The sequence below is a fragment of the Phocoena phocoena genome, chromosome 2 (assembly GCF_963924675.1).
Source record: "Phocoena phocoena chromosome 2, mPhoPho1.1, whole genome shotgun sequence".
Classification (NCBI taxonomy): Eukaryota; Metazoa; Chordata; class Mammalia; order Artiodactyla; family Phocoenidae; genus Phocoena; species Phocoena phocoena.
Window position 1 is genome coordinate 43,990,427 of NC_089220.1, and position 13,230 is coordinate 44,003,656.

At 37.3% G+C, this 13,230-nt stretch overlaps 1 protein-coding gene across 1 annotated transcript in view; it reads right to left on the reverse strand.

Moving 5' to 3' along the window:
- Nucleotides 1-12,263, reverse strand: part of TMEM260 (transmembrane protein 260) — a 58,869-nt gene extending 46,606 nt beyond the window's left edge. The window contains exons 1-3 of the mRNA XM_065871864.1: nt 12,015-12,263; nt 6,655-6,686; nt 5,775-5,926 (exon numbers count right to left, since the gene is read on the reverse strand). Coding sequence (XP_065727936.1) covers nt 5,775-5,926; nt 6,655-6,686; nt 12,015-12,174 — 344 coding nt within the window. The 5' untranslated portion in view covers nt 12,175-12,263. The remainder of the gene's footprint in view (nt 1-5,774; nt 5,927-6,654; nt 6,687-12,014) is intronic.
- Between the last annotated feature and the right edge of the window lie 967 nt (nt 12,264-13,230).

A 13,230-nucleotide genomic window follows, 5' to 3' on the forward strand; every position in this document is an offset into this window, starting at 1 on the left:
GACCCAACACAGCCAAAAATAAACAAATAAATTAATTTAGAAAAGAAAAGAAAAAAGCACACACACAAAGCCTCAAGATTAGCTTATTACTCCATCTTGACAGTGTATTTTGTATTCGGTAGCAAAACTGAAATTGGTTAAAAGTGTAGTCCAGCATATTATTCTCAAAGTCCTTCTTAACTGAAAACTTAGAAAATGCTGCATAATTTAAAAAATGTTATACACTAAAGGTATATGAAGTAAACGTAAAAGATCCAAATAACTAAGATCAACAGAATGAGGGTATTAAACTACTTTCATCAGCAACACTAACAACAGAGATTTAATAGAAAGTAGTCTTATTATGCAAAGTTATGAAGTATATCGTAATATTTCAATTCATTAAGACTGTTTTCTACTTTTTATGGCTTTGAAAAGCAGCAAATCTATATGAGTTATGGTTTATAATTTTATTTGTAACTTTAAGAAATATATGCATTTATTATTATAGCCATAATGACTGATGACTAGTTCCAGTGGCAAAATCTCGGCAGGAAACAGATTTAGCAATTTAAATGTTTTATAAGTTTCTGTAATTGAGGAAACTTTTCATAATCTGACGTTTGTTAAAACCACTTATTAGAAATTATGCAGCACAGTAGCTGTGGAAATATGAGCTAGCTTCACAATTATAAAGTCAGCCTATGTAGCCCTTTCCTATTGTATATAGTGGCATAAACCCCACGGCGGCCTATCAGCTAACTGGCAGGCAGGGGGCTGCTCTATTCAAAGTGAGAGATACAAGCTGCAGGGCAAAAACCTGGCAGCTCCCATCTGACCCCACAATCCCCTACTGGTGACAGCTCCAAGCTCCATGGCAAATTAGGCCTTCTCATATTACAATTGGAGAAGACAGATTCCATTAGCAGTATCTGAAATTGAGTGGAGAGCTGCACTGTTATCAGACTTGACTCATAAGCACTGCTATTAATCAGAGCTATGATAGCATTTATATATTTCAAGCTATCTGCTGCCGCTGTGATATTCTGCTACAAAGGGTTGATGGGACTTAGGAAAGTGAACAATAGAGCTTTCTGGGAAAAGCAGAGTAAATCAAGAAAGTCTATGACTTCCGCACATTCTGAAGGGATTGTGGTTTACATAAATTTTCTCCCAATTGGAGATTGAGCTCTTCCTCATCTTACACATGGGATTTAGTTGTCACTCAATGGTAACAGCTGTGAAAAGGTGAAGCGGCCCACCGCTCAGAATATTGCCTTCGCTTTTAAAGCAATTAACCCATGAACAGGAGGATACCTGGTGATATCAAAGGGATTAGGCCAGGCAATGCATTATTAACATTTCCTTGAACTAATTCTAACTCTGACTAGCTGTCAGAAGAGACTCTACAGTCTTAAAAAAGAGTTTTTGCCCTGCTTTTTTCCCTTCAAAACGAAATGCTATTTGAGCCTAATATGTCCCTCTACTTATAAGAAAATGCAAATGAACCAAGCTCTTAATATGCTTAGCCAGTCTGAGTCAATGCAGTTTTAATACAAGTATGAGAGAAATATATGATCAACTAACCAGGGATCAAGACAGATATTCTCCTGAATAGAAATTAATACTCCAGTACTTTGCATTCTTCTTCAACTACAAAAACTTGGTGACTATTTGTTACTTATGCATAGTTACCTCTGAAATTAGGAAGAGCTTCACATTATTCTCTATGGCAATAATCTAAAATACTCTTTGAGCTGGAAAATCCAAATGTCTCTTAAGCAGGAGATTCTACGTTCTCTAAGGTATGGCATTTTAATTTTCGATTTTTATTGAATGGAATCTTAGCTGAAGCTATAAGAACAGCAGACACAGTGCTCAGAGTCAAGTGTTCCTGTTCCAAAAGTTTAATAAAATTAATTTTTAGCAGTGGCATAATGTTTAGGTATACATAACTTATAAAAAATAAAATATGCATCAATAAAATACTGCCACAAAACAGTCTTCCAGGAGATATTTAAATATCACTGAAATTGGTTGTAAGTTCTTTGTAGTAAGCAGGCATAGTTTCAAGATACCTTTAATTATAATTAATATTCATATATTCTAGGGAACCTGCTTGACATTAAGAGATCTGATTTCTTACTGTACAATGTTAATGGTGTTAGAAAGCTTTTTTATGCAAGTTTCCTGAAACAGTGCCTTTTAGAAAAACTGTTTATTTAATAGTAACTTTGTCTTACTTTCTTTAAAGTAAGCACTGAATTTTGATTATAAAAACTAAAAGAATTTTACTTTCGATTCATATGAGTGTGTAACAAATATTGTTCAATGAATTTTTCTATAGTTCCATCTGGCCCATACTAGCTTGAAAAGGATATGCTGACTCTCAAGCCTGTTGAAAATATATTCCCTGCCCTGTAACTATCAAAATACATGATACAAGACATGCCCTCACCTGAGATCATAAGCAATTTAAATCTTCCCTCAAGTAAAGAATTTTTATATGATACTATCAACAGACTCCATTCTATTTCAGTGTTACCAGAACATATGAAATGTAAGCATGTTGATATTAACTACAGTGATTTCAGTACTCCTTCCTTACTAAGTATATAGGATCTAGTTTGAGGTTTCTTAGAAAACAATTTTGAAATTCAAGTACTAAGGAAAGCTAAATGATGTTCCTATTAGTGATTTACATACCTATAACTTTTAAATTTTTATATTAATAGGATTTGTGAATTTCTAATATGACATTTTAAATATCATACTATCAAGCTAAAAAATCATTTACTTCATTGGCCTTAAAAGAGAAAATCCCAGTTTCTCTAAATCACTAATTGTAGTACAGTCAAATGCACAGATGTACATATTAATAAAATGAATACTCTTTCCTATAAATGAAATAGATTAGATTAAACTCCCTTAACATAGTGCATGCTTTAAAATACCCCTGAAGGGGACAATACATAAATAAATACATGCAGAAACAACTGCCACAATCTTACTATTTTTAATTCAATAAACTACAGTGACACAGCTTTCAATGTACTGTTTTACTCATATGCTTTCTACATTAGGGCAAAGCAAATATAAAAGAGCTCTTGCCAACCATTAGGAAAGACTGACAAAATATGCAGTGTTAATGACATCTTAAAGGCTTTTAAAAGCAAGATGTAAGAAAAGCAAAAATTACAAAGTAATTGGAAACAACAAATAAATTGTTCTTTCAATCTAAGTCATGTTTACCGAAAAAATGGAGCTTTTTACATCAACATATTTAAACAGAAATTTGCTTTTGAAATACAATCTTTGTTTAAAAGGTACAGAAGGTCTTTATACCCACTCCAAGAGCTAAATATAGTGAATGCTACGTGAACAAATACCTGAAAAAAAACTAAAACTGTTAAAAGAATTAATTTCCTGCACACCAGTCAGCACTAATCCTACATGTACAGTAATGTTCTCTTAAGTGATGGGGGAAAGAAAGAATACAGCTGTCTCCTGGATCAAAACCCTTCAATATTCAACAACAAAATGGAATGATGACTTGGTCGGCAAATGAATAAAGTAGTGAAATGTCTCCTGAATGAGTGCTGGTGAAGGAGTCAACCTGTGAAGGAATACATTTACTGTACACTGGGACAGGAAAAAAGCCGTCACTGTAATGGCTGCACAAAAACCGCATCCTGCTCTTGGGCTTATATTCACAGAAGGAAGGTTTTAAAGGCTAGGTTCAGGTCATACGACAAATGAAATTGTAACAAGCCAGCTGACATTGTATAATGTCTTCTTCCACTGGATCAATAGGCTACTGTTAGTCCTATTACCATAGAGATGGCTTGCTCTTTCCTGAAGGGTGGCTATTGTTTGACAAAACAGATTTGCCACTTGAACTAGGTTGTTCCCAAAGGACGTGTACCTTGTCAATTATTTGTATTCAAAATAATGAAGTATTTTCATATTAAAAGTATGTAAGAGATAATGTTGTCAGGTCCCTTTTCAGAAAGAAAGCAACTTTTCCGAAGTACTAGATTACTAAAAGCATGCAAATATCCAACTTAGTCTATGAAGAGTTTTTGATTTAAAACATATGTCAGCAAGTATACGAATTTATCATTAAGACTGTATATTAAAAGAAAAGGGTCACAGGCTTGTGCGCTAATCTAAAACCCATTATAATCAAGCATAATAACTAATCAAAGCTATTTTAAAATGTGGACAATTCAAAGGAAAATTATTGTCCCAAACTATTCGGATTCTGGAAAGATAAAGATTTTTATATATGATATTTACAGTGGTTTTTATGTGGAAGGGCATTGACAATTAATATAGTGGAAAACATGGAAAAGTTTTAGAAAACGAATCACTTTACTTGCTTAAGAGCTGGCTACAGCATTTAAATATATGTATATATTGTAGAAATAATCTAAAATACAGATGAACTAACAAAACAAATACAAGTATTAGTTTTCTTTAAAATGTCTTTGTCTTAAATGTCTTGCGAAAACTCATACATTTAATAAGACAGGTAAGTTCTAAATTTCAACCTAGATATTTAAAAATAAAAAGTTTTTCTCTCAACGAAAATGACAGTCTTAATTATAAAGGATCAGAAGGAACAATTCTAATAATGATTATTCTAATCATTTAGAAAGAGAAAGTATTCATAACACTAATTAATCCAAGCAGAAATGTTATTTTAAACATTTCATACTTGAAGATATGGCTATCACTGAAAACCTGTAAGACCAAAATAGAAACAAATTAAATAATACAGATTAAGGTTTAGTAAATGATCAACAATTACAACTTTGAATCTGAAAGCTTTCTACAAATAGATTTAATAGTAAGCTTTAGCCATAATTATTGTAACTTTTACCTTTCTACAAATAATCAAAAGAGAATTTACAAAGAATTTAGTCAAAGGGCAGTGATATGACAAATGTAAATAAAAACATTAGTCTCCAAAAATGACATTTGAAATTGTCTATTCAAATTATACTCTATTTACATACAAAAATTATTTGTTTTTATAATAAAATCTGCAATACTTTTTGAAAGAAATGTTTTAACTTGGTTTCCCCTTTGCAGGAAGAATAATTTGTATTTTTGACTATAAGCCTTTTAGGCATAAGTTAGACTGAGTTAATACCAAAGGAGAGAGAAACAGCAAAGGCAAATGTGTTTAGCAATATCCTAAACTAATGACCTGTTTTTTTTAAAAGCAGCATAGCCTTCCAAACTAAGAAAGCCTTCCATCATGAAGTGTCTAATTCGCCTGTCTTCCCTACAGCAATAATGGAACAAAGTGAAACCTTACTAAAACCACAACCCAAATTGATTTCCTTAGTTAACAGCCTCATTTCAAAAAGTATACATGTGCATATTTAAAATACAATATAATTAGGTATTAGCTCTGGACCTGATAGGCAGCTGCCCATCAGCAATACTGTGAGTAACTGATATTTACCATTTACCAAAAGATGAACTTTATATTGTTGAATTAAACTGGCCCATCTGCATCTTCCTGAAATGACAAACCTTATTAGTTCTGCCTAACCAGAGAACTGTGATAATGAACTGGTGACACCTTCTCTCCGTTGTATGAAGCAGAACCAACTGTGTAATCATTTAAGCAGTCAAACGCATATGAAATTACTGTAAATTGAGAAAGTGAAATCACATGAGTGATTAGGAAAAACCATTCAAGCAACAAAAGATTTTTTTTTTGTAATGTATGTACATGGGCCATCTCCAATTAGTCAAAATTAACTAATCAACTACTTTACCTGAAAACGGTGAAAAAAAGTAATGCTGCAGCTACTGCTCCAAATAAGCCACACAGAAGATTGACTCGGTAGGCAACCGAACCAAAAGGAAACAGTATAATTGCCAGTTTAGCCACCAGAGTGAACAAAGGATAGCCAGGAGGATGGGCAACCTAAGGGAAAATTAGCAACAGTCAGAAGGTTTTCATCTAGTAAAGGAAGAGTCACACTGGCTTTAATTGAAAAGCAGCGCTTTTCTCAGGCAAGTATAAAGATTAAGAGACAATGACTAAATGTTTGAATAGTGGTTTTCTATTGTAATCCTCTTGTGCCAATACAAATAAATATTTTCTTTAGTGGATTTGGCAGGGTCTATCACATGGTGTGTCACCTAGAGAAAGGGTGACATATTTCATTGTCAGTTCTTAAGCAGTTTGTTCTCTGGGTTCACAGTACATTAGGGTCATTTAAAAGGCTATTGAAAAAAAGCGGGTTCTGAAATATCGTATTGGTTAGTAAGTTGAAAGACCACACTGCTATCGGATTACCACCGTGCCGACAGTCCTAAGGTCTTGCCTAAAGGGATCATGCACCACAATAAAGTTTATTAAATAATAAACTTATTAAAACTGTTAACCCGATTTATTTTATTCTCCATAGCTTATACAAAATTTGGGGTGATAATAAGCCAGCTACTGTATATATAGTAAAGGCTTTGCTTTATGATTTAGTTTAATTGGATTTAAAACTTAAAGTAAATTGTCATGTACTGTACTTATAAGTTACTAAAAACTGGGGTTTGAAAATAAATTAATCTACTTTACTCCATGCTTAATTAAACTTTCTTAATTCCTAAAACTGTTAATGAGAGCATTGATTAAACAATAAAACTAATACTTACTCCAAGCTCATGTGCGGCTGTGATCAGTTCCCCTGTGAAAAAATAATGGAAAACCAATAATTACTATTAGAAAATGACACTCCTCCAAAGTTTTCAAAATCCAAATGCTTGCATTGGGGTTTTGCATTAATTTGACTGGATAAAACTGTAAATCTGTGGAGATTTAACAGCATGAAATAGTCTCAGAATATGTTCTCCCTTAGGTATTACTGAACAAACTACCTTTGTTAGTTTTTAATAACTGGTCAGTGTAAATATATGTGAATTCTAGTTTCTAAAAATGCTTATTTTAAAGAAGGTCCTACTGTATAGCATAGGGAACCATGTTCAATATCTTGTAATAACCTATAATGAAGAATATGTAATATGTATAACTGAATCACTTTGCTGTACACCAGAAACTAACACATTATAGATCAACTATCCTTCAATTTTAAAAATATGCCTACTTTCCCTCCTGAAAGTCGTCTACCCTTGCAAATATAAAAAAACTCTTACAGAGCATTAGTGTAAAATGCTGTATTATCCCTCAAGAATTTAGTACAGAACTGTCGGTAAAGATGCAACCTTATGATATGTAAAATGTGCAGACACTGGAGATTTGAACAGTCTATAAAATGTGCCATTCTGCCCTAAACTGACATTTGGATACATTCTCTACATTAATTATGTTGGATATCTTTAAACAATTGCCAAATGTTTATTAACTCCAGGTTATTTTGGTAAGCTTTGACTACCAAAGTACATTTTTGTCAAACCAATAAATCATATTATTTACATAGTTCTTTGTAGTTCCTCACCATTAGTAATTACTTCTAAAATTATGATGTAGTAATTCAGTGCTTATTTGTTAATACTTTAAGTATCCAGAGCACAGGGACTATTTCTGATTATCCCTATACACTTAATACAGTACAGTGTAATAAATCAATCAATATTAATTGATGATTTATGAAAGTACTATTATCTATTGGGAAATGTATTAATGTCCATTTTCTATCCTTCAGTGGATATCAGTACTCTTCATTTCTACTGCCCTGACCGTATTTTAGACCCTTCCTCTCTCCGGCCTGGGCTACAGCGATAGCTTTGACCAACGTTTTATTCCAATTCATCTTCCTACTGAAATCACTAATTACTGCCATCCCCACTCCCCAGAGGTCAGATTGTTTCCTTAGACTAAAACTGCTCAATGGCTGCTCTCTGTGTACTGAATGAAGTTGATTCCTCAGCGTGACATGCAAGCCCTCTATGGCTTCCAGGTCCCCTTCCAAGGCTTATGTCCATGAAACCTATGCTCACCTTTGTCAGATCTGACTACCCACTGTTCCTCTGAATGGTCCTCTTTTGCACCTCTTACCACTCATTTTCTCATCCAGCATTCTCTCCTAAATCCATCAAGGCCTAGTTCAGTTGCTACCTTCTCAGTGACACCTTTCCTTACACATACCCTTCCCCAGCTTCACCCATCAGAATGAATCACTTCCTCCTCCTCCATAGAACCTGCTGGAACCTCTCTATTTAGCACTTAGATTGCCTTTTATTCTGGTTAGTTGTTCTCATTTGTCTTTTCCACTAAGTTGAAAATATCCTATCCATTTCAGGGTTCTGTCAAGACATCAGCACCTCTCCCTCCTCGTGCCACACAGAAAAGCCCCGCCCCTAGAGACTGACAAAAAGACCTATCACGTTGTCATCCTTGCTACTCAAGACACCCCCATCTCAGGTTGAATGACTGCTCACTTCACAGAAATCCCGAGGGCACCAAAGACAGATACTGCTCACTTAAGTCATTTACTTAAGGACATCTTTGACGTTTACTGGAGATATTCAAGAGCATCTTACAAGCCAAAGGCCCTTCTTGTATCTTACATAAAGAAATTGTTTATGGTTTTAAAATGTTTAAAATAACTCCTCCCTTTGTAGCTGTTACCAGTATTTTATAGTATTTCATAGTTTTACTCTAGAATGGGTTTGCTCTTTATGTCTTCAGTCCCAAATGGTTTTAATCAATTTTTGGTTTTTATATTTCTGTGGGTGCTATGAAGCACAGTTCAGTTCAGATTTCCAAGGTTGCTATTCATTCTCCTCCATTTAAAATGTACTTAGAATTACATTCAACATTAAGAAAAATAGCCTGTTTTCTCTAATTTCCTTTTACCACTGAAAAGTCAATATGCTGTTATTCTTTGCTGGAGTTGTCGGTAAGAAGATGAATCTGGAATGTGACTAACCTCCATCACCAACTCTTATCAAATGTGAAACTAAAATATAAATAGAAAAGATGCTACTATTCAAAGTCTATGAATGCACCCTTGATAAAAAGCTAAACATGACTCTTAAAATTGAATATGATACAAAAGAGAAAGTAAATATGATAAAAGGGTGCTTGCTTTCCCTCAACCCTTTACACTAGGGTTGCCTCAAATGTTAAGTCCTACTACAACCTGCATCAGAATTACCCAGATGCCTTTTTAAAATGAAGATTTCTTGACCATAACCCAAATCTACCTACACTAAACCCTCTGGCATTGGGGCCCAAGTTTCCCAGGCAATTCTCCAGTACATTCAAGTTTGAGAACCACAGCTTTTTCATCTGGGACACAAATGGGTGGCAAGCTCAGAGTTGTTAGCAGAAGCTTCACCTTTACAAAACCCAGCTCCCTCCGTATTATACTTTTTATATTAATTATAAAATTATATTGTCATATATCAAGTGTGTTAAAGACAGTATCTTAAAAATATATAAACACATATATAAGCTAATTTATTTTTCCCAAGGATAACAAATAGAAGTGAAGGCTAGATTCCTACCCTTTCCTCTACAGGACCAGGAGTGCTCCTGCCCATAAATCAACTATGTGTATCAAGCAGTGCAAAAAACAAATTTTGGCAAGGCCACACAATGCGATGGATTCATGGAGTATAATTTAAGACTTATCAGGAAGAAGAATACATGCTTTATGTTGGTTTTGAGATGTGTTCTGTTTATTGGTAAAAAAAATTTTCATAAACACAAAATTCTAAGAGAACAGTACATTCAACATATAAACAAAATCATCAGACATGATTATACAAATTTTACTGGCAACACTTGGAAAACAGTTTATCACTCCCAAAAATGAACATAAAACTATTAGAAGCAACCACTATTCAGCGTCAAACTAAACAAGTCACAATGCCTAAAAAGTCTGATAACTCAAAGTGAATAGATAACTTTATTCTTTTGGGGAAAAAAGACAGTATTAATAAAAACAAGGCAACAGCTGTAATAGGGGCGGGACAGGTGTGAGCTGTAGCAGCCCGCTCAGCCATTGGCTGGCACTGCAGTGGGCCCCCTCCTCCTCCCCATCTGTATAAAAGAAGCTCAAATTTGGATTGAGGGAAGATGTTTTTTGAAACACTAGTCAGCCATCTTCTCGGTCTGCTAGCTTTCCGATTCAAGCGGTTATTCCTTGCTCTAACAACACATCTCTCGATTTATTGGCCTGTCATGTGGTGAGCAGACCAAGCTTGGGCTCCGTAACACAACTGTAAATTTTAAATAGACTTTATCACTAAACACGTGATGACAGATTTAACAAAGACTTTAGAGCACAGGTTGGTTAAGAGAGCATGTTCTAAAGTCAGTCTACTTGGTTTCTTTCCTTGACGGCCTCTACTTTCTAGCTGTGTGATTCTGGACACAGCTTAACCGTTTTGTCATCTATAAAATAAAGAAATTGATAGTACCTACCTCACAGGGTAGTAGCTGGGAGGATTAAAATAATTCACGTAAAGCACTGGCACGTAGTAAGTACTCAGTAAGTATTATTATTATTCATCCTAATCCCGTCCTTCAGGCTCAAACAACCATGGTAAAGAACTGTCAATGATTTTCCTGAAAGTTACAGAACTACTCAACCTCTGAGTAATAATGCTCTCCAATGTCAAAACTCTCACAACTATAAAGCTATTTCTATTATTTAGTATAACCCTTAGAAATACGGTAACTCCGTTCCCCACTATACTAATGAAACATTGCTCCTATTTGTTCAATAGGACCTGAAAGAAAGAGTCAAGGTAATGACGTGTAAAAGGAACATCAAGGATCCCCAATGTGGTAGGCAGCCTTGAAGATGGCCTCCAAAGCTTCCCAACTCCAGTATTCTCACTGTGTAATCCTCTCGCCCTTGAATGTGGTCTGACATATTGACTCATTTCCAAGAATAAAACAGGGCAGTGGTCTGTCACTTCCAAGATCAGGTTACGAAATGACAGAGTTGTCAGGCAGAGGTGCCATCTCTTTCTCTTGACAAAAGTCAGCTTACAGAGAAACCCGTTTGGCAAAGAGCTGGATGGGGTTTAGAAGTTAATCCTCGCTAAGATGAACCCTGAGAGGACTGCAGCCCTACCCCATACCACGACAGCAACCTTGTCCTAAAAGCACCCACTTAAACTGCACCCAGATTCCTGATCAACAGAAAATGTGAACTAGTAAACGTTTTTTGTTTTAAGCCACTCACTTTGGGGGTATTTTGTTATGCAGGAACTAGGGCACTCAGTTTTTTTTCAGTCTATACATTCATGACCCAAATTTACAGCACCATTCTAACAAAATTACGGACCATTATTAGGCATTATTAGTCAATTTGGCAGCAAAACAAAGCCTGCATCTTGCCTCTCATCCCAAATACATAACGATTATTCATGTGATTTAAATGGCCCACGGGTCACGCTTTTCAATAGAAGCAGCTTTAAGCCGCAACTGGCTTCCACCCTTTCAGGCGTTCTCCCGCAAATAGTCTGCAAGGCTGGTTCCTTTTCAACATTCAGGTTTCAACTAAAATATCACCTCCTCAGAGGCCTTTCCCAACTAGCCATTCTGATGGAGCCACTGCCTACCCCACTGTCAATCACATTTCCCTCTTTCTGTCTCCACTAAATTCTCCCCACCTAATATGTTGCTGGCTATTCAGTAGTATTGTCTCTGCCCGCATTACAACACTCTCCAAGACACCTGTCCACCACTCCTGTTAGTCCTTTTGTCTGGAACACGATAAGCACTCAGTAAGTAATGTTTGTGGACTAAAAAGGAATGGAAAGCAAAAACTCAGGTCCAGGAAAATGATCGGAGAAGTGGAGAGAGAGGTCGGTAAGTCCCATCAGGCGAAACCAACCAGCCCCGTCTCGAAAGCCTGAGAACTAAAGAGACCAGAATTACAGAAAAATTACACGAATGGAAACACAGGTTGTTTCTGGAACGCGAAACCCTGCGGGGTCCCCGGCGGGTGGATGGAGGGGTCGAGCTGACCAGACCTCGTGGGAACAGTGCGGACCAGAGGTGGGGGGCAGGAGGCACGACCCTGAGAGTACGTTACCCGAGTCGCCCCCCGGCACCGAGGGGGGCAGCGTGAGGGTGAACACGGCAGCCACAGCGGCGAACACGGCGACGCCACCGCGGAGGCCCCCAGAGCGCCGCGGCCCCGCTCGGGCTGCCCGCCCCCCGGCCGGGCCCCCGCCGTCGCCATGGAGACCCATGGGCCAGAAGGGACCGAGGAAGGAGGACACGGCAGGCCCCAGGACTCGGGACAGCCGGGTATCCCCAGTCCGACGGGCGAGCGCGGCGCGCGGCGACTTCCGGGTCGGGCCGGGCGGACGGGAGCGCACCTTCTGCGCCGGCGCGGGGGGAGAAAATGCGGGGTCTCGCTGGAGCCAGGCCCAGGCAGCCTTCTGGCGCGCGGGTTTACAGAATTATAATATGCTTTCCACTAGCGCATCACAAGCGACAGTCTTCTTTGTTTTTTTTTTTTTTTTTTGACAGTCTTTTAAGAAAGGAAGCCTGGGCCCAAGGCCTCCGTCTCTATGGCCTCCCCAACTTCCTAGAGACTTGGTCGGGTCTGACAGAGAGAGGAGCCGGGTTGCCAAGCGGGCGTGAGGAAGGGCCGCGTCTTCCCCCTGCGGTGTGGCGTGGAACTACACAAGGGGCCCCAGACCGCCAGCCCGAGGGGACGTGTGCGCACATAAGTGCCGAGTAAGCCAATACATACATTAATCGCATGTTTACTGCGAGTAATTATAAGCTCGTGTGCTAATTGTTAAATCGCTGAGTTATTTTCAGAGAGATTAAAATAAGCTAGTTGGTCTATTTTGTTTCTTATAGCATGAGGAAAACTTGGGAGATGAGTTGAGAAACTTGAGTTTCTGTAGTAATACAAATAATTTACACCGTGATAAAGTTGTCTCCTACTTTAATGAAGAGAAGTATTTAGATGAAGATTTGACCACACAATAGAAAATGAACTGAAGATACTGCATTTTCCAACTAGCTGTGATGCAAAAAAGAATGGGGACTCTTGGGTCACCACATAGCATGGCTCTTGGCGAGATCTTTAAGCTTACATTTTACACTATTATAGCAATTATTCTGGAGTGGGAGGAGAGGAGGGCAAGCTCCCTGGAATGCATCTCAAAATACACTGAAGATCAGTGACAATCTAAAAGGTGTTACAAGCAATCTGACAGGAACATAGTCTCAAATGTAGAGTGATTAACACACTTGCATAGATAGGCAGCCATTGTGCCAGCATCTCAGGT